This window comes from Pyrgilauda ruficollis, unplaced genomic scaffold, assembly GCF_017590135.1.
Source record: "Pyrgilauda ruficollis isolate IOZ18807 unplaced genomic scaffold, ASM1759013v1 scaffold29, whole genome shotgun sequence".
Taxonomy (NCBI): domain Eukaryota; kingdom Metazoa; phylum Chordata; class Aves; order Passeriformes; family Passeridae; genus Pyrgilauda; species Pyrgilauda ruficollis.
This window is the reverse complement of record NW_024524266.1, coordinates 1,770,906-1,798,318: the sequence shown is the minus strand read 5'-3', so window position 1 is coordinate 1,798,318 and position 27,413 is coordinate 1,770,906. Positions and strand designations below refer to the sequence as shown.

The 27,413-nt window shown below is 39.7% G+C and overlaps 1 protein-coding gene across 2 annotated transcripts in view; it reads right to left on the bottom strand.

The window, feature by feature from the left end:
• Positions 1 to 13,104: 13,104 nt before the first annotated feature.
• IRS2 (insulin receptor substrate 2) overlaps positions 13,105 to 27,413 on the bottom strand; it is a 28,982-nt gene continuing 14,673 nt past the window's right edge. For both annotated transcript variants that reach the window (XM_041472506.1, XM_041472508.1), the window contains one exon: positions 13,105 to 15,516. Coding sequence is in view for 1 of the 2 variants with exons in the window: in XM_041472508.1 (XP_041328442.1) it covers positions 15,512 to 15,516 (5 nt within the window). In the remaining variant the exon portion in view is untranslated. The remainder of the gene's footprint in view (positions 15,517 to 27,413) is intronic.

Genomic DNA, 27,413 nt, shown 5'->3' with positions numbered 1-27,413 from the left:
GCCCATAAAACACATAGTCCCTCCCTAAATCAAGGGTATCTGGATTGATTTTCTTGAAATTGGGATTTCTGAGTGAGAGATTGTGCAATGTTTGGAAGACTTCAATTTTTGTGCTGAACTGCACATATTTTCACTGAGGACTGCTGGTCAGGCTGGACCTTGCTTCATATGTGGTTACCTCACTCAGACGCACTGTGCAAACAGCTGTAGTCTGTGTGGGGCAAAAGCTGTGCTTGCACTCATAAATGACACTGGTAAAGGCAGTGAGTGTCTCAGACACCCCCACACAAATACCTGAAAAAGTGTCTTTTATTGCAGACTGTTACATTAACCTCATCTGCCTTTTGGATCAGAAGACTGCAGGAGGAAGCAGCAGCCAGATCCTCTTTCCGAAGGGCAGTCGTCACTCCTGCTGCTCTCTGGTTGTCTCCTGCTACCTACACACACGCAAGAACACCACAGTGTAGGCTTCATGCCTGGAAGGGCTCAAGACCCCATCAGTGACTGCTGAAAGGCACTGTTGTCACAGAGACAATGAAGGGCCCCCCCAAAAGTACAATACTGTGTCAGTCCCTTACATCATCTCAGTTTGGAGTGCAAGCAAAGGTAGAACCTAACTTTACACAAAAAAAAAAAAAAAAAAACCCCAGTAAAAAATAAATAGATTTATTGCCTGTGTTCCAGGAGCCTGATGGAATGGATGCTGCTTACCATTGACCAGAGAAAATTCTCAGCCAGAATAAATTTTTTTCATGGTTTAACCACTCAGAGACTTTAATTTCACAAACACTTTGGTCCAACATTGAGGCCCAAAGAAGCAATCCCATTTTTTTTTCTGATTCAACATTGTCCTCTCCCTTTTTCTGCATTCAAAAGGTGCATGTTGCTGCAGTGAACCAGAGTGGGGAGCAGACCCACATTTGAGCTATCCAAGCTCCTTTTCCTGACACGGCTTTCTCGTGGGTGGGTTTCCCTGCCTAGTGTGCTGTGCAGCTGCACAAAGCACCAGGAATTGCATAAGTTCAAGGGGGAAACCCATGGCAGGGTGTTGGAACAAGATGATCTTTAATGCTCCTTCCAATCCAGACCACTCAATGATTCTAAATATGCTCAGGGGCAAAGAGAATGCAGGCCTGCCTATTCCAGTGGCAGCGCTGTCTGCTAGTTTAACTTGGCTGGGAACGACTGTGGCACCAGAGTCATTCCTTCTTGTTGCAGCCTCCAAATTCACTGACCTGTTTTGGAAGTAACTCCTCCACAGCAACGTGCTGTAAAAGTGTTAAGAGGCTGTTACTTATACAGGATATTTATAAAAGTGAAGGCATAAAGATTACACAAAGAAAGTGTACAGAATATGCAGCATACGTATATTACACTGGTTTATAAATGGTTTTAACTATGTTAATGCTGAGTATCCATTAGATATCCACTAGAACTCAAAAGGATGCATTTTACAAACACTGGATAGCAACACATGATCCAAAATGGGAAGGGGATCTAGGTTAGGACACTCACAATCTCTGGCTGAAAAAGACCTAGGGAAAAATAAATGCCAAAAGAATTAATCTGGTTTTAACAGACAGTTTAAATAAATAATATGTTTTTCTCAGCTGAGTTCTGAATAGTTTTTAATAAGGGGAAAAAACCCAATATTTTTCTGGGACCAAAAAGCAGCAGTCTGCTGGCAAGACTGCCTGTAGAGTAGAATGAGTGAATGGAAGAAGAGTGAGGAATTAGGCTGTGCTATTTTAAAGGCTGCTTTCATTCACTGGAACTATTATTGGGCTGCAGCACTTTAACATTAGGAGGGTATTTTACTTTTTTTTTCAATTCTTACAACTTTCATATTTCCTAGTACCAGTCAGACCGAATATTAAGTATTTCCTGTGTGATGCTGATCATTCTTCTGTACTTCTTTCTTTCCCCAGGATGGATTGATCTATTGACAAGCAACTACCTGGATTGGACTGCTTGGATTTACACATTTGAATCACCTTCCTCAACCCACTGGCCATGCTGCTTTGGGTGCAGCCCAGGACACAACTGGCTTTCTGGGCTCTGAGAGCACGCTTTTAGTTCATTCCCAGCTTTTCAAATCCCCAAGCTCTTCTTTCACAGGACTGTTTTCAATGACTTTTCCCAGTCTGTGCTCATGTCTGTGATTGCCCAAATCCAGGTGCAGCACCTTGCACTAAATATTTAACATCTCTGTTTTCCAGACAATGGGACTTTCCCAGCAGACCACTCTGGAGTAGACACAAGGAAAGCAGCACCGTGAGACCTGCACCTCCAGCACCTTCTCTTCTTCTTGTCTCCTACTCTTTTATCCCTAGAACTCTCTTTTTTTCTCTCATCCCATGGCTTACTGAACTCCTCCTTTCCAACCTGGCTTTCTGATTTTCTCCTTTTTCTGGAAACATGGCTTACCTTATCCCCACCAGTCTCTTTATCCCCAAAGCCCTGGTCCTTTTCCAAACTCATCCCTGCACAACACCCTCCTGGAATATGGATCAGTGACATGGTTGGGGACAAGCAAGAGCACCCACTTCCCCATCATGTATCTACACCCTGCAGGCAGAGGATGTGCAGGCTACATCTTACAGATGAAGAGTGTAAGATCAGAGGGGTAAGGGTGGGGAAAGAGGCATAGAAGGTGGGTCACATGGCTAGCACACCACAGAACAGCCAACTGGTGTTGCAAAAGCTACACATGCATCAGCACCTAATAATTTTGGTACCACTTAATACCGTATGTGTTTAGAATTGCAGCAAGCTGCCTCACAGTGATGTAAATAGGGCATGGGGGGAGAGTTGTTACTCTTGCTTGGAATTTTTCCTGTATTCTAACTGGTTGTTATCTTTCCTTGTAATGAGCAAGTAGAGTCGTTACTGTACAACATAAGGCTGACTATTAACTGACAAGCAGGCACACTAAATCTGCTTCTTGTCCCCTCAGGCAGTGGTCCCTAATTCTTGGCTCAGAGACGACATGCTGAACACCAGATTCCTCAGTGTTACTTGCTGACATCAGGGAAAGTGGAGCACAGCATCAGACATCACTTTTGGTGTGCTACTTCTTCAGCACATTAGCTTGCAGAAATTGGGGTTCTCTGCTTGTGATTAGACATTGGGCAAAAGACAGAGGAAATAACAAAAGATGGAAAAGGAGTTGGGTGATCACAAAAATAATCTTTTCTGGTGCCTAAAAGCTCCCTCAAATGAAAACACAGGCCCTCAAAAAAAAAAAAAAAAAAAAATTAAAAACTGGGCAATTCTTTGCTTTTAGTGCACTCCACAAACTTCTTCCTCAGGTTCATGAAAAGACAGACATGATCTCTGCACTAATTATGGGTTCATTGTGCCATACTGTATTTCATGAAGGTAACTGGGAAAGCCACATCTTTGTTTGACACAAAAAGAAGCAAAAAACTCAAACAACAAACCAAAAAAATCTGGAAACATAATAAAGTAATTGAAATCAATCAGAGCTGTTCACCTGGCTTGGGATGATTCTTTTCATCAATAAAAAAAATTATCTAAAACAATCTGAAGTTCAGACTGGCCTCACACATTTATTTCTGTTTCAATTTTGATCAGAAAATAAAATTATCCATTAAATACTAGTTAGGTTACAATGCACTGCTGAGCCACTGACAGACTGGAGATATTTCTCTGCTATATTCAAGTATAGTAATGATGATGGAAAGTGGCTACCTGTGCTTCTGGTATAAAGGGCAGCAGCATTAACAGCCATTCAGCAGAAGTGGAGGGCTGTCCAGGCAAAGAAGACAGACACGCAAGTTAGTCTCAGAGATAAAGTAATTCTGGTGAGCCAATCTTGAAGTGAAATGTGCATTTATGGACATTATTGCAAACATGCATGTGCCTGACACTCTCCAGATCTGGATTATAAATTTTAGACAGAGATGAGTTAATTCACTGCACAACCCAATTGTGGCTAAGAGAGAGATGACCTTAAGGCATGGTTGGATCTACTCCACATTCAGAAACACTCCCCTAACACTCTGGTATAGGTCTCCTACACAGAAGAGGAGGAGAAATACTTTCACTGGGCTCCTGCAGCTATCTTTGCTGGGTCATTGGCTCTGTCCTTAAGTGTAATGGGCTACCTCAGGTACACCTCAGCACACTAAGGATGTGCTCCCCTTCCCACTGAGTAACTTTTCAATGCCCTGCAATCTCAATGTGTCTCTTACTTGTGCTGTGAACTGAGTACCTGCAAGAGCACAGCTTGCCTTGCAAGATGCCAAGGCTAGCCTGGAAACTCTTCCCTCCTTTTCTCTGCTCCTGTCTCCTTTTCTTGGTACACAAATGTCAGCAGTAGTAACCCACTGTAGGGAGGCATCTGGCAGTGATGGCTGCCACAAAGGAGGAGGCTCTTACTGAAGATGCTCTGCCAGCAGCATTATGCAGACTCCTCTTCTCAATTCACATTTCTTGGCACCTACACCCCTGTCTGACTGACTTTTAAATGGGCAAAGAGTCAATCCAACAGATGGGCTAAATGGCACGCAACCAAGATGCTATGAATGTACATTGTCTGGGTGTGGGGAGTCAAATTGCCAGTCAGGGATATCCAAGTTAATGCCCATCACACAGCTATGTGACGACAGCACAGAGATATGCCCCAAATAGCCAAGTTTAAAATGTCTTCCCTAACAGCAGCATTCATAGGCAGAAAAAATACAGTAAATGGGTGTCACAGCTGACCATGCTTGGGAGGAATCCAGGAAGGAATTGTGATGGAGAGGCAGGTCGAGAGAGGAACGACTTTCACAAAGTCACTGTTGCCATTCTCTATCATGATACCTTCCGGCATCATAGGAGAAGATTTTATACACCACAAGGCAAGCAGCAGAGAAAGTTTTTCTTTTGTCTCAGGAATTCTTTAAAATTAGTACAAAATTCTAATGCATTACATGTTTTTGCTAAATGGCTCAATAAGCTTTTTATGGTATGTGGTGGCCTCTGCATGCATAGTATGAGCAGACCAGCCTAACAAGTCTAGTTACCAAGGAAACAGGTTTTTAAACTTGAAACATAGGTATTCATGATGACAGAGATCTTACACTTTTTTGGAACATGTCTCTCTTTTGAGGAGTGAATGTGGAAGCTGGCTTTCAAAATCCTCCTCTCTGTGCTCATGAGGCCAGTGGAAAATGTTGCATTGCTGACCCTAACTCACTGGTCTAGCAGAATTGGAAACAGAATATGGAACAAAAGATCATTACACATCATCACTTAATGCTTTACCTTAAAAAAAAAAAAGCAAATGGGAGTGTTAAATTAGACAAGGACTTCCTTTCTTCAAGGGAGCCAATCAATCACATTTTTTCCATCCTGAAAGCAGGAGATTTATTTTTTTTTTTTAACATAAATCTTTTAAGCCTCAGTGTTATGTCTTTATAGGAAGAGGAAATTGATCTCAGCTATTCCCTGACAGAGTGGCACTGAACAGAAAGTGTCTTTCTTTCAGAATGTATTCATTAGTTCCTTCTCTCAATCTGACCTTGAATTCATTTGATTAAATGATTAAAATAATTTCATCCCAAAATGACAGTTTGTAGGACAAACTTAATTAAGCTCCAGGACTGAGGAATGGAAAAGCTTGTGCTACGACTCTTGCTTTTTATGAACTCGTATGCTTAAATAATCACATAAGGACCATTATAAACCCCTGCAATATGTTGGACATCTGGCCTCCCTGATTCCCTTCTACCTGGCGGGCTCTCAGAGCCCAGGCAGCCACAGGTTACTGCTCCCTACCTGTCTCACTGCCCCAGGCACCGTTCCTGTCCCTAAAAGCAGAGTGAAAGGAGCAGAGTGCACTGTGAGCACAGTCACTCTTTAGCATCTTCTCATTTCACAGCCCATCAAGAATACACAAAGTGACCACAGAAACCTTGAAAAATCATTTGATGCATATAACAAGAACAGAAGGGACTCTGCTAATTTCACTGTTGTCTCATAATTTAAAAATACAAAAAAAAAAAAGCTACACACTCTGTAGAATACACATTGTGCAGTGAAAGATGTGAAATTGCTGCTTTCTCACCACTTTGTTTGATGTGCTTGTCTACACCATCAAAAAACCTGAATCTGATTTCTCTGCTAAAATAGCATCACCTCTTTTGGCAGGAGTGTAATATTAACACCGATCAATATCTTGAGCATTGCTTCTTTAAATTTGTCAGGTTACCCTATCCTGGCAATTTAGAACTATGGGGCTTCATTTGCTAACATTCAGATTGCATCTAGTCCTTTTGCAGGGCCACTGGCGCTGGCAATCCTGGATATGTCACATAAATACACCCTTTCTACAAGGCTTGAGAGAAAACTACAGCAGGCTGAGTATGGTGCTCAGTTCTAACTAAGGAATTGTATTGACTTCAGTGGGACTGCATAAAAATAACTGCTAACCAAACTTGGTTCAGAAACTTAAAAAGTTAAAAAAAAAAACCCAAACAAAATAAAAAAATCCCTTTAACCACAAATGGTATGTGATTCATTTTGCAAACAATTACTTACTCACCAATATATTAATGATAAAAACAAACCTCCCATATTCGCCAGCCAACAGAAAATATAAACAGTACTAGAAAATCAAAATTGTCTACGCAAGGTAAATGACACACAAATAAATTCGAACAGGAAAAACACATTAATGAATCTTCTTTTAAGAGGTAAACAAAACGCTGGCTTCTTGCCAAGGAGGCAGGCATGGAAATCAGGCAGGGGGTCCCTGAAAGCAGAGCAAAGCTGCTGACAAAGGCTCTGCAGCGCTGTCAACGGAGGGCGGCCAGGAAGCCGTGAGTGCAGCCAGCCTGGGAACACCTCCCTTTGGGGAAGGCACTAAAATATGGAAACCCAGGGCACCAGGAATATTTATCTGTCTGCTCTGGGCTGTCCTGACCCCCAGGGGTGCACTGACTTTGACCCTCCTTCATGGAGAAAGTTTCCTAGACTTCTAGACTAGAATCCACAAAAGTGTGAAATAGATTATGGAGAGTAGTGTAGGTGTATCACTTGCTGAGAAATTTAGATTTTGATATTTTTAGTATGTTGTGGATGGAAGCAAGATGGAGGGCATAGGGTGTTGTCCTGGGTTTCCTCTTCATGCTTCTTCTTCCTCCTTCTTCATGGGTTTGGGTGGCATTTTGTAATTGGGCAGAAAAGTCCGCATTGAGGGCTCTTTGGGATCAGTCATTGGGTTAAAAGGGAAAATAGTCTAGGTGTCAGTTCTTAATTGGATAGTTTAGCTTTAAAAGACCTTGTAACAAGAGATTGTTAGCCATTTTGTGCCTTCTAATGAAAAGCTGCCAAACTCCCAGTAGTGAGACTGTTTTACTGGTAAGAAACAATAAACACCTGAGTCCGAACATGAACTACTGTCTCAAGTGCCTTCAGTCCAGACCCAGAGAAATCAACAACTGGGACCCCCGCACTAAAATACCTGGAGGGTCCCACTCCTGCCCTCTCACTGGGGAGAGCACAACAGCGGGGCTGAGTTTGATGTTTTGTGACATTCCAAGAGGTGTTGGTTGGAGTGGGAGCAGCCTGAGCGGAGCAGGCAGATGATGCATCTGTCCATGCCATAGCTCACCCGGGGAAGTTGCATTCAGTATTACACTGCTTCCATACCATAAAGGTTTCCTGTTTGGTGTGCACACAGATCTGTACTTAGCTGGAGGGGTTATTTCTTCCTTTGTAAGGCTTCTGAAAAACCTGAAATGCTAAAGGAGATACAAAAAGTCCCATTTTTGCTCAAGCCAGACGTCTTCCAAAGCCTCCTTGCAGATTAATGCAAGGGAGACGGGTTCAAAAACAGCTTTGCAGAGCTCTTGCCTTTGCTACATCTTAGTCCCACAGATCAATATGATGATTTACAGACACACTAAGAGAGGGGCACAGTCCGTGTTTCAGACTCTGAGGCAGGAAGATGAAGACTGATGGCTGACAAAAGTTGCAGGGTCATTTGAATTATCATTCAGGGAATATTCAGAGACATCACCTTGTAGATCTTCTGTGCTTGAGGACAAGTAAAATAGTCACTCACTCATTAGCAAAACGGGACAACCAACCAACCAACATCTTCCAAGTACACTGACATCTGACAAACTATATTTGAACACACACACAAAGCATGAGATTTCCTGAGCAATAACAGGTATAATTAGGCCTTTGTCAAGAGTATCCATTGATATTCTTGTGCTGCTGCTGCATAAGAGGAGAACCGGAGAATTTTTCTGAACAGTGTGGGAGAACTTCACACACAGAGTGATGGTGTACCTCAAACTGAGATGGTATATCACTGCTTTATATATCAAATTGAGGACAATCACAGTGTAGAACAACAGCATTTCTGGAACATATAATTTGTCACAGGACAGGGAGTTCAATGGCTGGAAAGCATAAATATAAATCCAAGGATAAATGAGGTTCTTCTGTCCATGACCCCTGGATGTTTCCCCTAATCTGCATGCCTGTAAAGGAAGAGCAAATATCATGGAAATAACCTGGCAACAGTGTACTCCAGGTACATCACGTAATTGTGATTGTCCAAAAACAAAAGAGCAAGTTTTCAAAATGAAAATTATGCCGTCTTGAATTTTTTGTGGTGCCTCTTCTCTGGTTTTGAAGGCAACGGACTACAGCTGCCAAATCAGAAATTTCCTTTGGTTTTCATTCCCTTAGAACAGAAAAATCCCGGGTCTGTTACCATCTGAGAAATGCAGACATAGTCAGTAAAAAAATGAAATGTTTATACAGTGAACGTCTTTCCTGTGAAATAGTAAAACCATTATTTGATTAAAATAATATAGAATCCAGCACTGGGATATTAAACATGATGCATCACAGGTAAAGAAGGAAAACATTATTCCTCTTCTGTCAAGTCTGTTACTAAGAAAAGACTCTACTCAAAGTAGAAACACTTTAATATTTGTTCTTAGATAAATAAGATTAAAATTTAACCTTCACTCTTATGAAACCTTTAGAGAAACATTCATTTATCTGCAGCTGAAATAAATACTAGATTGCTTTATTGATTCATTGGCTAAAGGCATAGACTAGTCCTGAAAATTCCACTCTGTTTCCATTGACACATTGAACCAGAATTTTTAAAAAAAGTCACTTAAAAGCAGTTTAGCCTTGAGAAAATGGGCAGTCATTGTGAGGTTTGGCCTTCTAGGACAGAAAATATTCTTCACGTACCCCACTTAAAAAGCAAGATATTTACATGGAACAGCTTGATAGACATGATAAATAATGGACTATAATTACATTTCCTGAAGTACTGCTCAAAGGCAGTCTTATATCACAATGCAGAATAGCCTTTAGAGGACATAAGGTTTAAAAAAAATGTATCAGAAATATGTAAACAACCTCCCAAATGACTCTGAATCAGAGCTGCAGCTGCAGTAAATCACCATGAATGCAATGGTGGCATATTCCTAATCAGTGGCCACTGGAAGCAGGGCTCCATCTTTGTGCAACAGCTTGTGATATTTAAACTACAAATTGGCAGCAGTAAAAGGGCAACTGGTGGTCACGTTGTAGCTGACCAGCGTAAACTTACTCCCCAGTGTCTGTGTCGTCACACCACCAAGTGTGAGGTAATTTAAGGCAATCACTGCTCCATAGGGAAGGGGTAAATACCTCATAGTTACCTCTGGACTGGATTAAGTAAAAGAAGAGATATGGCAACATTGTTGCCTTGTATTCCTTATTTCTCCTTTATCTAGGTAGCTTGTTAAAGTCTATAGTCATGTACATGAACCATGACACCTTCACCTGTGTTTATCACACAGCTCAAGTAAAGGCATAATACGTCCCCTGTCCCTGCACTACTTTCTTGTCCTTTTGCAGGATAGTCCTCTCTCTTCAACATCTGCATCTAAATCAGCTAAATTGCCAGTAAAGGGCCAATGATATAGAAATTATTTTTTTCCCCCAGGAGAAACTGCTCTGTCAAATACAGTTGTAATATTTTGTAGCATCAGATAATTAGATTATGCCTTGGAGATCTTACAGGGGGTACCAGAACACCTTTGCACAGTCATTTAGTGTACTTGTTTAAAAAGCCATTATGCCTTTGAAAAGAATCTTTTAAAAATAATTAGGAGCATAAGAGCATGTATTAACTCTACACTTTTAAGGTCATACTTTTACACAATAACATTCTAGTGGAGAAGTAGTTAGTTCATCCCTTATAAGTTTCATCAATTGATCTCATATTTTGAATTACACACATAGTTCAGTTCACTTTCCGTGGGGAGAAATCTAAGTCACATTACAAGATCTGGACCCTTTCGCTTGAGCAAAATTTCCATGTTGAAGTTTGTCTGAGGTAGAATGGTAGGCCTGGATGTTCAGCTCTGCAACACAGCTTATTCACACCAATGAATGGTTTGTTACACCCACGTTTTCAGACAGGATCATAATGTAATGGGAAGGAAAACTACTTTAATGAGCAGTAGCAGAAGTTTTAAAGGTTGAGGAAGAATAATATACTAATGCTTAACTGCTGCCAAATGTGGGAGTTCAATTGAGGAGGGACATCTGCAGAAAGCATGTGTCTAACTAAGGGAATCCTGCTCCCTTATTTAGTCCCTCCTCGCATTCATATTAATGGATGTTTCAAGGTGTGTCTAATTCTACCTTTTGCCTCCTCCATTTGAGACATGTAAACATAGCCTGATGTTTACATCCTCTTCTTACATAAGAGCTCGTATTTTAGCCATAGTGCTCCTCACCTCCTAGAGGCACCTTCTACATTCACTTTAGCACTTACTGATGCATTTTTACAATTGTATTTATTACTCACTTTTAGCAAAGGGGAAAAGAGAACATGAAAAGAGAAAACACCAGGAGGCCCTGTGAAGAAGTATTGAAGATCAAGTGGACTTTACAAAAACCTTTGGCAGCTGTGCATTCAACATATGACACTATGTTGCCTAATAAAATGAAAAAAATTGAGGCCATAGCTCATGTGAAGCAATGTTATGTGCCATATCCATCCCACAGGCCATGGTTTCCCCTTCCCTACACTGAACATTATAAAACATGTGTTTAGTCTGATATATAGATAGGACACATCACAATGATAAACTAAAAAAAAAAAGAAAAAAAAAAGTGAAAAAAAAGCCCAACTGGGATCTATCTTTTCAAAAATTAATGATGACATTTTCTACCCCTATTACATTTTTGATCTCTGCAAGAGCTGGCTGAAGTTTCTCAAGGTGGAAAAGCCATCTGGAAAAGACTGAATATACTAAAAGATTTGGTCAGTGATTTGCCTCCCACAGAGCATTAAGGCTTGCACCTCCAGCTAAATTTGTTCCCTTTATGCTATTCAGCAATGGCTCTCCCAAAAGCAAATCCCAGAACACTCAGATTACTTTAGAATGAGTGCAGCAAGCACCTAAACCCTTTTGTATTCCCATGGTGTTTGAGAATAGAAAGCAAGCTGGGATGACACCTGGACATGTATCAACCCTTGTCTGAACCATGTACCACAAACAGTAAATGCAGGTTCTCAAGGAGGCTGGAGCCATGGACCCCTTTTACCCTGGAGAAGTACAGTCACTAGAAAATGACTGAAGAGCACCACCTCCAAGTCAGTGCAAATGTTGCTCTGTTTCAAAGCATCCTACATCGCATTAAACTGAGGGAAACAAAGATTCAAATATTTATTTTCTGTTTATCAGAAATTGTACCTTCCAGAGAATCTGATACTGGATTTCCAGATATCTTATCAAAGACATTGTTCTTCTATGGTATTGTAAGGTACCACTCTCATATCCTGCTGACAGCAGAAAAATGAGGAAGTTCTTTTGGATACCTGCACTTCTCCAGAGCAATTTCAAAGACTGAAACAATTGCTTTTTCTTGCCAAGGATGTAGGCACTACAAAACTCAATGTCCCATTTTCTCTCGCCTAGAAAAGCCTACAGACAAGAAGGTCAGGACAGATGAGAGAGGGAACTGAACGTTCTCTTGGGGGAGCATTTCCATTTATTTCTGCACTTTGTAGCCACAAAGTGGCTTATATGGACATTTCAGCAGCCACAGGATGATCCTACTGCTGCAAGAAAGAGAACTGCTCTTTTCCATTCAAGCCACTTTCAGAGGAAGGAATTCACCACAGTGAGCCAGGTTTTGCCCTTTAAGGGCCAAGGTGTACAGTATGGTTCTTGAACCATCCCCAAAACATCAGCCAACCACGAAAGTACCAGCCCCTTAACAGCAGATGTGGCCAGAAGAACATAACATACATACATAACATAATATAGCATACATATCCCAAGGCAGGACTTCACCTCAAATGAGTTTAAACACGAAAGACAGTGAGATCATGTCTCCTCCTTGCATCTGATCAAAGATATGTCACTCAGACACTCTTGAGCTTAAACAAAGGAGTTCTCACCAAGACTGCTGCAAAACAGACACCAAGCTTTTTATGAAGCTGCTGTTGGTGTCCCCGGCCCCTCACTGCCACATTCCCTGTCAGGAGCCTGACCCACACCCATCACTTTCCTGGGTGCAAGGAACACTGAAAAAGGGTCTGCTGTCAGCTGTAAGAGACATTCCTACTGACCAAATCAGGCTACAGTGACCCCGTGGTGTCTCAGACTGCAGCCCAGGTTCCCCACGTGCAAACCAGCAGCAGGAGATAACTCCAAACAGCATTAGGTTCCCACTCTCCTTGTACCAGCAGAAGTGACTACACAGCTTCTATAGGGCAAGCCTGTTCTCACTACATAGGCTGCTAGAAGGACTCCCACAATCTGCCACTCACTTTTAAAACTGGAATTAAAAATTAGGATGATTTCAGCTCCTAGTTATTTCCTCAAATACACAAAATTCACTTTTATAAAACCAATTATTTTATACTTAAACAAGATTTTAAATTATTTCATGATGTTTCAGGAATTAAAAGCAAAGCAAGTATATGCAGTGCAGTAAGATTCATTCACAGAAAGCATGTTTTCAATCAAAAGAGGGAAAAAACTAATTTTATGTAAACAACCAGAAAAATCCACTTCATCCCTAGAGAAAATAGGCACACAAATACTTTACTTCTTTCATAAATAATGTATTTTATTGCATATGGCTATTAAGGAGAGCATCCATGAACAATACAGACTAAATACAATACACTACTCTAGTTCCATTTATTCTGGTCTCCAGCAGCATCACATTTATCCTTATATACAGCGTGTACATTGGAAGACACAGCAAGATAAGTTAAGTCTCTTGTCATATCACAATAGCAAGAAATATAATTAACATCTTGATATCCAGAAACAATACGTACCCAAAAAGAAAACACTGCTTAATAACTGTTAAGGTTATATAGCAAAAAATATTTTAAATTTAAGGTAAGTCAGGCAAAATGTACAAAGACCCAATATACATTGTGAAGTTTTAGCAAACATAACATTTATACATTTTGGTTCCATTCTGTAAACTAAATTAAGAATGTAAGTATTGCATATGCCTTTGTGAAATATACAGGATAGAGAATAGTTTATTATTTTGTCAAGTTGTTTTTTTTTTAAGTCACTGTATGCAGTTTAGCCATTTGTTTTAGTGGCATGATTTCTTAATTGATACAGAGGGATATTTGAAAATAGAGGCGTTCAAAACACTGAATTCAGCAGGTACCACACTCAGTGCTGGTGGGGGGCAGAGAGGGGTCAGACAGAAAATATCAAAGGTATGCAGGATTTTTTAGTTCCAGATTTGAACAAGCAGCATTTTAGAATGTCTTAGAACCATTTATAGCATTAGTATAAGAGAAAAACTCTATCAGATCAGATATTTAAATTGATTTTAGATCTAATATTGTATTAACCTATGCCTTGCTGTGATTTAAGACCCCAAAAATTACACTGAAAAATGAAGTATGCCATGGAGTAGGGAAGGAATTAGTTTACATTCATCTTTGTCTTGTAATACAATCCTCAGTTCTAAAAATTCAGCATGTAAGCAGGAAGACTGCATTGCCGTTCATTGTATTTGTAAGACATTGACTCTTGTCTTCCTCAGGAAAAAATAAAAATCCCAAAAGAAGCTAATGCATTGTCAAAAGTGAAGTACAGGTTCCACCAATCACAATGATTAAAGAAAAAAAAAATATGAATGAGCCTCACATAACTCATAACTTAGTAATACTTACATGTCTATCAGAGCAGGCACTGGTGGGGTACCCTTAAAATGTACACAAAACACTTGAAGCAAAGGAGAAACAAGGTGGCATGACATTCTGCTAGTCTGGTGCAACAGCTGTATGCGACTTTTGTGACAGTTGCTGCCACACCACTCAGATTTTCAGGCCACTGGAAATGTGATGCAGAGTTAGCCTTGAAAAGAACTCAGGATGAGTGACTGCAATGGTTCTTCTTCCCTGTAGTAGTGCCTGCAGCTACAATGGTGCTTTCTTGGTAAAAGGCAAGTATCAGGACTCTATAGATGGCAAGATAATACTGTGTTAACATTAGCTCTTGAATCTGCCTGATACCCATTATCATCCCTGCATTCCTAGCATGCTTATGTGGATTTTTGGTTACAAGAAATGCAGCTAAGAACAGTTAGCTGACAAAAGTGAGCTTGTAAATAGAAGAAAAGGCTTTTGCAATCTGAAGTACCTACATAAACACCTACATAGAGAGGATTAAACAAGTGTGTCAAAGGTACAGAGATACCCCTAATACAGGTTGATGTTTTTAACTTATGTTGCTTCAGTTACATATTTTATACTTCTTAACTACTCTGAATCCTCTGTCCAAGTCTGATTCACAGAGTTTCATCCCATTTTAGACTTTTCAGTGCCCTGTTTAGGCTTTGTCTGAGAAGTACACCCTGCAGCTAGTGATTCAAAACCCAGCAGCAGCAGCAGCTGTACAAGTTGCAAGTTCAGTAAGGCTGGCGACCGTTCTTGAGAAACTCAGCACAGAGATAAAGGAGCTCCTGTCGTACACCAACACTGCAAATCCGGCTTTACTTTGAACTGAGGTAGTACTGTCGTAGGCTTGAAATTATGCCAGTAAATACCAGATCTTGCTGCTTCAGCAGGTGTTACAGAATCCCCTAATATGCCAGAGAAGAAATACAGTTTGTCTTTGAAGAAAAAGAAAATGAAGGCATTGGCCATTAGTTAAAGAGGCCGGCAGAAAAGTTCCTATGATTTAAAGAGCATCTCCAACTTCTGTCGAAACAGCAGCAAAATGATAACATAGATGCCATGGACAGGTAATGAGTCAGGCAGGTTGCCTTCCCTTCCTCCCAGATTTGTTGTAAGGTTTAGCCCACAACAGTTATGCAACTGTTAGGACCACCACTAACAACAATAAAAAGTAAACGTTAAGCAGCTTCAGTTCCCAAAAACAAAAACCAAGAAAACAAATAAACAAAAAGGTATATGCCAAGCAGCTTCTTTGAATGTTGTACTCTGTTGTTTGAGGTCATGATGAGAAAACTAATTCCTTCACTCTGAAAAGAAAAAATAAAAGGAAGTCAATCAAAACTGCAAAAATTTCTTCATATATATGATACAGACAACACAAAAAATACCAGAGAAAGATGATTCATGAGAGAATGGGTTTTCATGAAAAAACCCCCAGCTGTTCAATAACTGCTTTCATATTTATATACACCATAAGGTATTGCAGAGGCAATAAAGGGAGTATTCCCCAATCCAACACCACTCCCTTTTTTTCAGAACCTTTCAGCTAAGGCTCCTCAGGTCAGCAAACTGCAGGACAGAGAATGGGTTGGAAAACCTGACACAAAATCCCCCCCAGTCAAGTTGTGACCATCACAGTTTTTTGCATCAGTGGAAAGGAACAGGGGTTGGAGAAAATAGGTACAAGCTTAACTCGTTCTTTTTTGTTAGCTGGATATTACAAAAAGGTTTCCATTTCCAGACATTAAAAACAAGTTTGAGAAAAAACAAGTTATCTTGTCTTTAAGGAAGAGGTCTACTAAAAACATAAGCAAAGTATAGAAAGAAACTTTAATTTAGTTATTTGATTTACTAAACAACTGTTATTCCAGAAGCAAAAAAATGAATAGGTATGTAAAAGGAAAGAGGCTTCTCCCAATTACTGACTACAAAGCTGCTTTAAACAGTCAGGGTGAATTATGCAATAAAAGAGAAACTGATTACAATGAGACCTATTCTATTTTAAAGAATGCAGTTCAATCTTGTAGTGTTTCTTCACTGCAAAGAATTAATGGATATCATGTGCCTACCCCACAAAAGGAACATTATTATTTATTAACTCACAGCATTAAAATGCTTTGATAACATGGCCATTAAAAATCAAAATTTAATAGTTATAGCAATTTTCTTTGTTGTATATTCTCCCCAAGTTTACAAGTTAAATGAAAGTTTTAGACAGATGATGTATTACATGAGTTTTTCCAAAAACAAGTTATTTGGAACACTTTGGGAACACTGTTATTTAGAAAAGCCTATAGTTTTGACTGTATTGATACAGCAAGTCAGTATTCCTACATATTTTAATTCCTTTGGGACCACAGAACCAAAATAAATTAGATACAAAACATGGATATCAAAGTAAGTCCAGCACTTATCAGCGCAAATTTCAATCCATAAAAATGGATAAACCAATACAAAGCCTTTTCCCTCAAGTTTACACAAAAACAAAGGCTGATATATCTTGGCATACACAGAAGACTTCCTAAATCGCTTTGAATCTCTGACAGCTAAGGTTTACTCAAGGCATTAGTCCTGCTGGAGTCAACTGGAGCCACTATATGATCAAATACTTAGGATATTACTTGGGATTTTATTTCATGCCACATCTTGAGATTAATTAATAGCTTGCCAAGACCAAAAGGAAAGTGCCTCATTGCCCCCACCCACTGCCATCTATTTGCTGCCACTTTTCTGATCAGAAACTAAGTCAAATCCATCCATTCAATCTTCATTAAACGAGTGCTCATTGTTTGTTCTCGACAGCTGTTTCAAGAACTGGCTTATGATGCATCTGGGGGGAGCTCCAAATCTGCCAACACCATCCTGAAGGGCTGCATGGGTGAACACGGGGCAAGGATGGACAGCTCTCAGATGGCAGCAGCAATTCCTCATTTGAGGAAGAAACACTTAACAAACCACTTTGTTCCCATTTTTGTTCAGGGAAGTACCACACACGCATCATGTAGGCAAACAAGTGAGTGCTTAAAGGTATCTGCTAACTCTGTGTTATTGCTGTCCCCCTTCAAATGAAAACCAACATGGCAACTAAATTTACATTCCCCAAAGTGAGAATGAAAGCCAAATAAAATATTTTTTAAAAAATTTTAAATCCTTATCTTCAGATAGAGAAATTGGTGGAAAATGCAAAGGATACAAACAAGTATGGTTCCAGAAGTATGCCAGTCTAGGGCAGACATGAGGGAAGAGTATTAGCAACTGAGTATATCTGCTGTTGCTCTTACAGTATAGCAGGCACTGTCCAGTCAGAATTAGACTGGAGGAGGTGAAGTGGCTGATGCTTCAAAGCACTTCCATACTTAGTTGCCATGGATTTGTAGGTGGATGATAGGACTGTGGGCAGAAGCCTAAGACCTTATGATGCAATAAACACATCATCCAATGAGTCTATAATGATGAGCTATAACTCAAAAAAAACCCACCCCAAACATAGTCTTCAATAATAAAACTAGTTTCTCCGACTTCAATAAGCTTTGAATCATGTTTTGAATAAGCTTTGAATCAATAAAGGAAAAATAACTACTGTTAACACTTGACCAATGTAACAGCAATGTCAGCTTCAGAGGAAGCCTACTTGGAAAAAAAAAATTGCAAGTTCCATGCCAAAGAAAAAAAACAACTAACCAAACCAAAAAAAAAAAAAAAAATCAATATCATGTTTATTTTTACCTCAGTGATTAGTATCTGTTATTTATTTCAAGCCTCAGGTCAACCTTCCACTCACACAGCAAGTCACAGCAGTACACACTGTCTTTATACAGGAACTCAAAATTCCTACAGCACACAAACATATTCTTTGGTAGCTTCATTCCCCATGGGCATGGACTAATCAAAATACAAAGTCCAGCACTGTGTCAATATCGAGGTTTCCTCTTTGTTGAGCTTTATTAAGAAAAGCATCCATGATCACTGCCGAGTTTCTAAAACTACTTAAGTAATTTGATTCTACCAGTGCTTCTCAGAGAATAAATCAGAGAATAAACACACACACAAACTGCTACGAAACTACCAAATACTCACAGACTTGCTAAATACATTGTGAACAGAATACAATGGTTAGTCAATTAAAGAAGATCTACTCTGCTTATTAATTTTCAAAGTCAGTAAGCAGCAAAACCAATTTTTTTTTAATTTCTAAAAATAATTCTCATCTGCTAACAAGCACGCAGGCAGAAACAGTTATTCAAGTGGCTTGTGGCAAAACACGTTGCTGGTTATTCATAATCAGTAAATTTATTCCACTGGCAGCATGACTGCCAGAGCACATCAGGCATTGGACACAGAACCCCCGGCTCTGCTGCTGGCTTCTGCCCTGACTCCAGGCAGATCACTCAGTGGCTTTATCCCTTTGTTTCTCCTCCCCATGTTGTCTGCCAAATCGATTAAGGCCGTGATTTTGCTAACTAACTTTTCCTGGAAGAGCAATCCTATTGAAACAACCAAACTGGAGGTTAACAACACGTGCATCTGCGGGCATCAGGCCAGGCCATTAGACAGCACAGCCCAAGGAACTGAATCCCACTCACAGAGAGGTCTCTTTGGTACACCACACACCTGAGAGGAGATGCATGACCCTGGCCAAAGCTGCTGGCCACCCAGAAAGGGCCAGTGTAGCCTCCATCAGCAGGTCACACTGCCCTCCCAGCGCTCCAGCGGTCTCCAGCAGCAGGCACGGTGTGGCTGGGCTCCCAGCAGGAGATGGGTCACAGGCACCTTGGCAGCACCATTCCCACACCCACAGCAGCCTGTCCGCAGGCAAGTGGAGCAGAGAGGGGGGCTGAGGGTGGAAATAAACAGCACAGGCCGGATGGTAATAAAGCCCTGCTGACCAGGCACTGACAGCAGCCAGAGGTGGCGAGAACTGCAGCCTCCAAGGCCTTCCTTACTGGGGCATCACAGGAGGCACACACATCATAAGGTCACAAACTTGGCCAAGCACCCAAATGCAGATGCAGCCTGACTGCTACCCAGGATACCACAGGGAAGTGCACAGTGGGAACCAAATCCTGACCTGGCTCCAACTCTCACTAGGCGATGCAATGAATACTGTACTTAACGTCATAGGTAGCCCTGCTAAAGATAACAGTACAACTCATGCTCAGCCATGGCTCTCCAGAAGTAATTCCAGAGAACCTGGGCTCCACTTAGCAGGACTACTCTTACCAAATAAAGCTGAGCACAGACACTTTCAGAGGAACAGGTTTCAATCAGAGCTTAAATATTTGCTTTACCAACACTTCGCAGGAAAACATGAAGTAGTATGCTCTAAAAGTTTACAAAGCTCAGGAATAATAGCCATCCAAAGTAAAATATTTCCACATTTGATGAGAAAAACAAGTTAAACCATGAAATGAAAAAGCCACACTATTTTTATTTTTTAAACAAGTCATGGTTGATTATAATTGGAAACATGCTGCACCAAGTAACCAGGCTGTTTTGATATGTTATTCCACTAAGAAATAGCACATTATGTTGTTCAGATATGTCTCTTGTTTTATAAATTTAAAAAAGCAAGCATCTGGTCAACATAGATTCTTCATGACAAATAATAAAAAAATCACTAACGTTTCTTTAGAGTAGTAAAGTAGGGATTCTGCATCCACAGCAACCTATATTAAAATGAGCTTGACAGTACTTTAACTCTTGTGTTAAATGGTTAGAATATTATCCCTTTGAACTGCATTAATATAACCATGGGGAAAGATTAAAAGTGAGAAACAAACTGCTAGATTATCTGGAAAAAGATGTTGCATGTCAGTACCTGCAAATACCTTTTGGGTTTGTATGCCCAAGCATACTGTCGAGAAGTCAAAATGCTCATCTGCTGCCATGGAAAAATCCTCCAGAATTTCTAATGAGCATCAGCTTTTAACCAAAGGTACTAAAAACCAGAATTATTTCTATTTGATGACATATTTTTACACGATAAATACTTATTTTACCTATGATCTTGCATTGGAGTTTAAGCAGTTGAGTCTATAGAAGAAGTACAGATGAGAATGTGGACTATGCTTAGTTGACTTCAGAATTTGATATAATTTGTGTTTCATATAATTTTGTCGAGGTTCTTTTAGATTTTGTAGTACTAATAACTAAACATTAAAATGTAATTATGTGGAAAAGAAAAGGATTAAATTTACAAATGTAATTATAATGTATTTCTAGTGGTCTAGAAATACATTTTCCATATAGATTATAATAAATATAGGCACTTCTAATTAAAAATTAAGAAACCAGACATGCTCATTTTTCCCTGGATTAATTTAATACAGCTGTGATTGTATTTCTTAATTTCAGAGCTACAGCCAATGTGTACTTTTAAACACGTTTGTATAGCTGGGATTTAATCCCACGCTTAGGGATAAAATAAAATAGACAGAAATCCCTCAACATAGTACTATCTGAAATATGTTCAATTATCCTCTCCCTTGCAAGTTGCATATACAACCATTGAAAAGCATTACATGAAATGAAACAAAATCAAGCAGCTTTCTCTGAGTAAACAAAATGCTAGAAAATAAAAATGTTTGGTCCTTCTGCCCTTCCACTGGGAGCTTGTAAGAAGGACAGAAACACACACACACAGCAGCAGCAGATGTGGAAGATACACAGAAAATTTGCCACTGGAGAGATAGGTCTGTGGCAGCCAAAGAGCCGCCCCACAGTACACACAGCATTTAACCAGCGTGGAACAAAAGCCATGCTCCTGGTTGATGACCATTACCATACATGTGAAATTGCCTCCCACCTTACAACCACCACACTATTCCCGTATCAGTGCAGATTCAACACCCAACACCACAAACATGGCCTCAGCGGGGACGAATTTACAGCTCTGTTCCCTACACCAAGGAGAAAGCACAGCTTTTCCCAGCCGCAGCCTGCCAGCAATGCGGGAGCTCCAGCAATGCCACTTCGCACACAAAGTGAGGCTGGAAGTTTCTTAAGAGACAGAATTTTTGCAAAACAACATGCTCAGCTTCCAAGCGATGAAGAGCAAGGCTGGAAGGGATCAGTGGCTAACACACTGAACTACCTACCAACCCTACCTCTGGGGACACAACAGCAACTGAATCAGCATGCCTGCCCCAAAAGGACATACTAGGCAATACTCAGCTAAATTCTACCAAACTCCGTGTGTACCTCTGCATTTCTGACCTACTCATCCTATGAGGAGCCAGCCATTCCAACTCCTTAGAGTCAAGGGAAAGAAACAGTGATTTTTAAGCAACAATTTTTCTGCCCTATTTTATATTGAGCTCTGACAAATAAGAGTTCTGAAAGATCTCACATTCTGAGGTATACAACTTGGTATACCTTTTAGGAATAGAGATTACATCCTTTTACACACCTTTACAATCGCTGGGAAGTTTGCTCAGCTGGGATGTCAAAGGCATATTTGTGCCTTTTCTAATTTGTATCAGTAGTCATTAACAAGGTCAGCAAGTTTTGACAAGGAAGAAGAGCTCTTGTGAAGCAGAGCTTGATATTCTCACACAACTGCCAACTGAAATCCCATCAAACTTAGTCATCTTATTTCCAGCAGGTAACAGTGAGGTGGAAAAAAAACCAAAACAGTACAATCAGACTTCTGGTTCAGATCCACAAGTGAGAGCTTGACTGCCATTCCAGGTAACACTGGACAAATACCAAAGTTCAAGAACTGCTCCTGAGCCACTAGGCTGAAAACACATGCTTGAAAACACAACATTAGAGTGTTCTCAAAGAGCTTAAAAGTATGCTTTTCCCCTCTCCCACTTGGGATAAAAAGTAATCTTTTCCACTGGTAAAACTGAAGAAATAGTCATATTAAAAATTTAAATATTCATAGGAACCAGGATAAGGACTCAAGTAAGTTGTGGGAAGTCATTTTCAGTCTCCCTTTCCATTACAGTGCATATCTAATTATTCCATGAAAACAGCTGCAGTAAGAAAGAACAAGAGCACTCTACCAAAATATATGGTTAAGACATGCCATAAGGTGGTGAGGGGGAAAAGACGACTCAGATCTTTTTTCAGCCAGAAAGGTACTGGACACTGGTCAGTCCCAGGTAAGTGCTCTTGCCTAATAAATATTGTGGAGAGGGGAACAGAAACACTACATCCAGGCACTCTTTCAAACACTAATCCCTGCCTCCATCACTGCCAAATGGGCTTAAGCACCTAGTACCAAAAGAGGCTTCAGATTTACAAGAGAATCCTAGAGGAAAACGTTTGTCTTCCAGAGAGTAGCATGTTTTAAAACACAAGGCTCTCCTCAACTTTCACAGTCAACCACCCTCCTGTTTTGTAAACTGACCTTCAGCTGGCTTATCAAGGACACAAACACCCCTGGCAGGACATACGTTCACTTAGGCATCTCACCACCCACCTAAACACACTGGATGGTCACACACTAAATGTTAGCTGGCTACTGCAGCTTTTGGACTTTCAGGTTAGGAGATATGTCCAGAGAAATGCATCTTCTTGCAGAAGAGATACACAGGGAGAGAAGTGAGAGAAAAAGAAAGCAGGGAAAGCATAAGAGGAACAACCTGGCATGTACAGGAAGGCAACCTTTTCCCTACAGCTTTCTCTTCTTGCCACATCCCCGCTTAAAACTCTTGAGCAACCTGAAGCAGGATAAGCATTTTAAAGGATTGTTTTCCAATTTTATCAATACTTTTCTAGAGATCTTTTATGGCCTCACCTTTGTCAATGCGAATCTGTCAGTAACAGAGAAGTGAGGAAAAGAAGAAGCTAGGCAAGAAGTTTCATCATGTTCCATGATGAAAACACATCACCACTCTCTGAAACCATTTAGTGAAATGAGCAATAAAACACTGAAGTGCTGCATTGAAGCAGGTTATACTCTCCCCTAATCCAGTTTCCTCTCTCTGACAGTGGGTCAAAAGCAGCTGCATACAAAATCCAAGATATGGATTTTGCAAATGGAGATACTACCCGAAGTTCTCTTTACTTTCTAATGATTTACCTATAAGGACAAGCCAGCTTGTTAAAGACCACAAGCCAAGCTCTTCTTAACTTCCTTGGTACTGTAGACCAGCAGCCCTTGGCACAGTGCATCCATTCTGAAAGCCAGAATCACAAATTTAACAGGGTGCCCCAACCCTGTTGATTTCAACACCTTCACATTCTTCAGCCTTAATACTTATCCCTCTACAGAAGCCCACTAAGTCTTCTCGAAAACAGCCACTCTAACACAGTCCCCCAGCAGACATTTCCCACTATCCCTTCAACAGTCTCAGTAATCAAAACAAAATGATGTCTCAAAGAATGAAACTTGGATTTGTTATTTACAAATTTTCTTCTATTCTCCTTTGCATGAAATACTTTGCTAAGAAATTACAGAAAAAAATTTAAAATATTTTTATGTTGCATTTTTAAAACAAATATCGGCATCTGTAACTTCTTACTCTGACTTTAATCTAGAGATGAATTAGCATTTCTTTCTGTACTTGATACAGATTTTATTACATAAAGAAGTTGGTATTATATTAAGACATGGAAGAAAAAGATGCATTTTTGTCACACAGACATTATAAATATCATCTACATATCACTCCCAGAACTTAACTAATACTGTTGGAAAGCAGAAGCAAAAAGCCTAGTGAGCTGTTTAGAAAAAGTAATTTAGGTGGTTAAATCTGAGAACACCAGTTTTGAAACTGGATGCTGGTAAGAAAATAATTTGTGAAAGCAGAAAGCATATAATTATGTCCTCTTTTTTACCCATATCTTACTTTCTTTCTCAAGCAAGAAACACAGATTATATTAAATGAATGCAATTATTGCCAGCTCCACTAGATGCACCTTGAATCCTCCCCATCTAATAGTTTACTGCAAAGAAAGTGAAGCCAGACCAGAATGATTTGCTCTACAAGACGAAGCAGATACTAAAGCTCTGCATTTTTAAGAAAGGTAAGGTGAATGCAAGGCACCAAGTTTACCCACCCTCAGGAACAGGAATATGTGAGACATGCAATCAATCTCAGTTTAGAAAACAGCATTTATTTCATTGTCTTTTTCAGCCATGAGACTGCAGTAGAAAATACTACCTCCCTCAAGAAGAAACAAGCAAGGGGGGAAAAAAAACAAAAAACAACTGTTTAAGTAGGAAAAATACTATGCTCTCAGAGCACAGTGTGCTTTCACAGCACTTTTCACAAAGTTTCAAAGGGATTTCTTTAAAAAGATCTAAAAAATTAGTGGCAATTACTTACAACATTACTAACTCCAGTGCAAGATACACTTTCTTCTGTAGTTATAAGAGCTCTCAATAAGTATTTACAGAAACAGAGGTGTACTCTACTGTTTCACCAGTTTTTTCCTTCTCTCCCAAGTGCTCTTACACAGGTGTCTTTTATTCGTTTTATGGCTCCCCATATTTGCTGCCAGCAAATATATTTATAAGTAACAAATTACACTCAATTTTCTAAGAAAGGCTCACCAGTACCAATATAGCATTTTTTAAAAAATACGTTTTATTTACAGCAATACGTCTGACCACACAACTATACTGACACATCTTTTTGAAATTGTATTATGCTGTCAGGACTGTTTCTATAAAACAGATTAAGTCCCATCTTTGTCACTTAAGATGGAATACTTTAGAGATTGGCTCTAGTCCCACAGTGCTTAGCAGAGAAGTCCCCTAAATTTCAGGGAGGCTTTCCAGCACATCAAGATCTGCATGCATTTTCTCCTACTGCCAAACATCCCAGCACTTTAAAGCTGCTTAGGACATCTCTAATAGGTGTGATGAACACCCCAGGATATCGTATTAAGGAACTATGACTTCCTGTAGAGTACAATGCTGTAGCTGAGACTTTATAAAGCTATGATGCTGTTCTAGAACAACAGAAAGATCACAGGTACTGACATGAAGAAATGCTTTGCAGAACACCAGTACTTCCCCCAAGGCACCTTAAAAGCCCAAGTTCGCTTGCAAGTGCCAAAGCCCTGATATTGTTGCCTAAGTCACATATTGGGATTGACCAGGAAATATATTGAAAAGTGCAGAAGCTGCACAGCTAGAGAGAATACAAATCCCTTTTAATTTCACATTTACTGAACAAGTACAATATATCATCAACTAACTAAAGTACAGTCCAGGTCAAGCAAGAATACATAACTATGTCAGCTGATCCACATACAAATATCAGTCTTATTTCAAGTCTTTCTCCTTAAAATAAGACACTGCACAGCAAGGTTGATCTCAGAAGCTGCAGATCTCTGGAAGTTAGATGTTCCTTTATGCCAAGCATATAGACTCCCTCTATGATCAAGGGAGGTGGTTTTGTGCCCATCTCCAATCTCAAGAGGCTCTGACCAGCCTCTTCCATACTGAAAAGGCATCTGTATCCTTTTAATGACTACTTATGGAAGACAGATCCTTCTCTGAAGAGGAGTCTTCTGGTAGGCTCCTAAGGTGCAAATGTAGGCATTACACAGTTACTACTCCAGTTCTGCATAGAGTGCAACAGCATTGGCTAGATTAAAAACAACCACCATACACCTGGAAATTCAACCCAGGAACACGGACCCTTAGGACATACTGGAGACAGATGAGTTGCAATCTGCAACACAGAAGACATGAAGCAGCTTCACTTATGACACATACATGAAGGTCCCTTAAGATTCTCGTGTCCTGTGGTTAACCTATAGCCTCTCCCTTTTTAATTACAGTCTTTTCCATCAGACCAAAACAGGATCTCAGCACAGCTGAATTTCACAAAACCTATTAAGAAAAACACAAATAAATTGCCTCCTCTGGAATATCCTCCCTCAGCTTGCAAATAATCCCGTCCCGTCTGGGCTACACAATCCTACCAAAACATTTCTACAGCAAACACAAGCTGCTTGTTTACAACAAGGAAAAAAATCAAGCAACCAAGCAACCTGAGGCACTAGCAAAAGATAGAGCAATTTTGAGTGTCTCTCACTTTGATGCCTCAGCCTCTCCAACAACCATCAAAAAAAAAAAAAATTCAGATTCAATCTACATTTGAGACAAGAGACCACAGATACACTTTTCTATAGAGCAGAAATAAGTCTTGGACAAAATCATATAACCATGTCCACAAAAGATATAGGAAATAAACCCAGCATGAACAGGCTTCTCTATATTAAAGCTTTTCAAAATTACAGTACAAAATACTCTGTGGACTGTATTAGAGGTCTTATTTCCAGTAGCTATCTTTAGCTAAAATATCTTGAAAAATTAATTGAAGCAATTAATTATTACTATTCCAGAAAGATATTACGTCGTTACAAATGGCCAAAAAATTACCTAAGACAAAGAGGAGAAATGGTTCTGAGCTTCCCTATTAATATCTCATCACTGCTGCAAAAAATCTTGGAAATCTCTGTCAAATTAAAAGTTACCACATTCCAGAAACAGGGAAGTTAAAGAATACTGTCACCATATACATCGAGAAAAACACACCTACTAGGAAAAAAGCTCCACGATTCAATGAAGAAACAGAATTTCAAACCTGAAAGACAGACGATAAAGCTGTTCATTCCAGCCATTACAGTCATAGCCACTGTATACTGTATCCTGTACCAATTATTTTCAATGTTTTTCCTAAACTAAATCAGAATTTACACAAATTCCTCTTGCTCCTGAATTAATTTAAAATTACCAAATATGAGACAACAGGTTTTTATGTATCAAGCACAATCAAGGTAAATTCTTACCTGGAGTAAGAAAATAATGTGTATCTAATGTAAATAATGAGTTAATGTATTTTGAGACATACTAAAGTGTTTGACTACAGAATCAAAACTAAGGTCTTACTCAGGTACACACACACACACAACAAAGCTATACTAATGAATAAGATAAAGCCACTTCACAGCCCAATAAAACAATGGGTTTACATGGTAAAAAAATTAAATTAAGATTGCTAAAAAATTTAACATATAGATTCAATAAAAGACTTCTTTGTCCACACCTTCAGCAGAACTTAATAAAACCTTGTTTTCAGAGTAGAATGAAGCATCAGCTACTCAGGTAACCCACAGAAAACAAATTGGAAAATCCCTCAAGAAGACAGGCAAAAAATGAGTGCCTGATAAAGGGGTTACGACACCCAACTAAAGACAGGAGACACAAACTTCATTCCAGTAGGGGTGGAGAGTT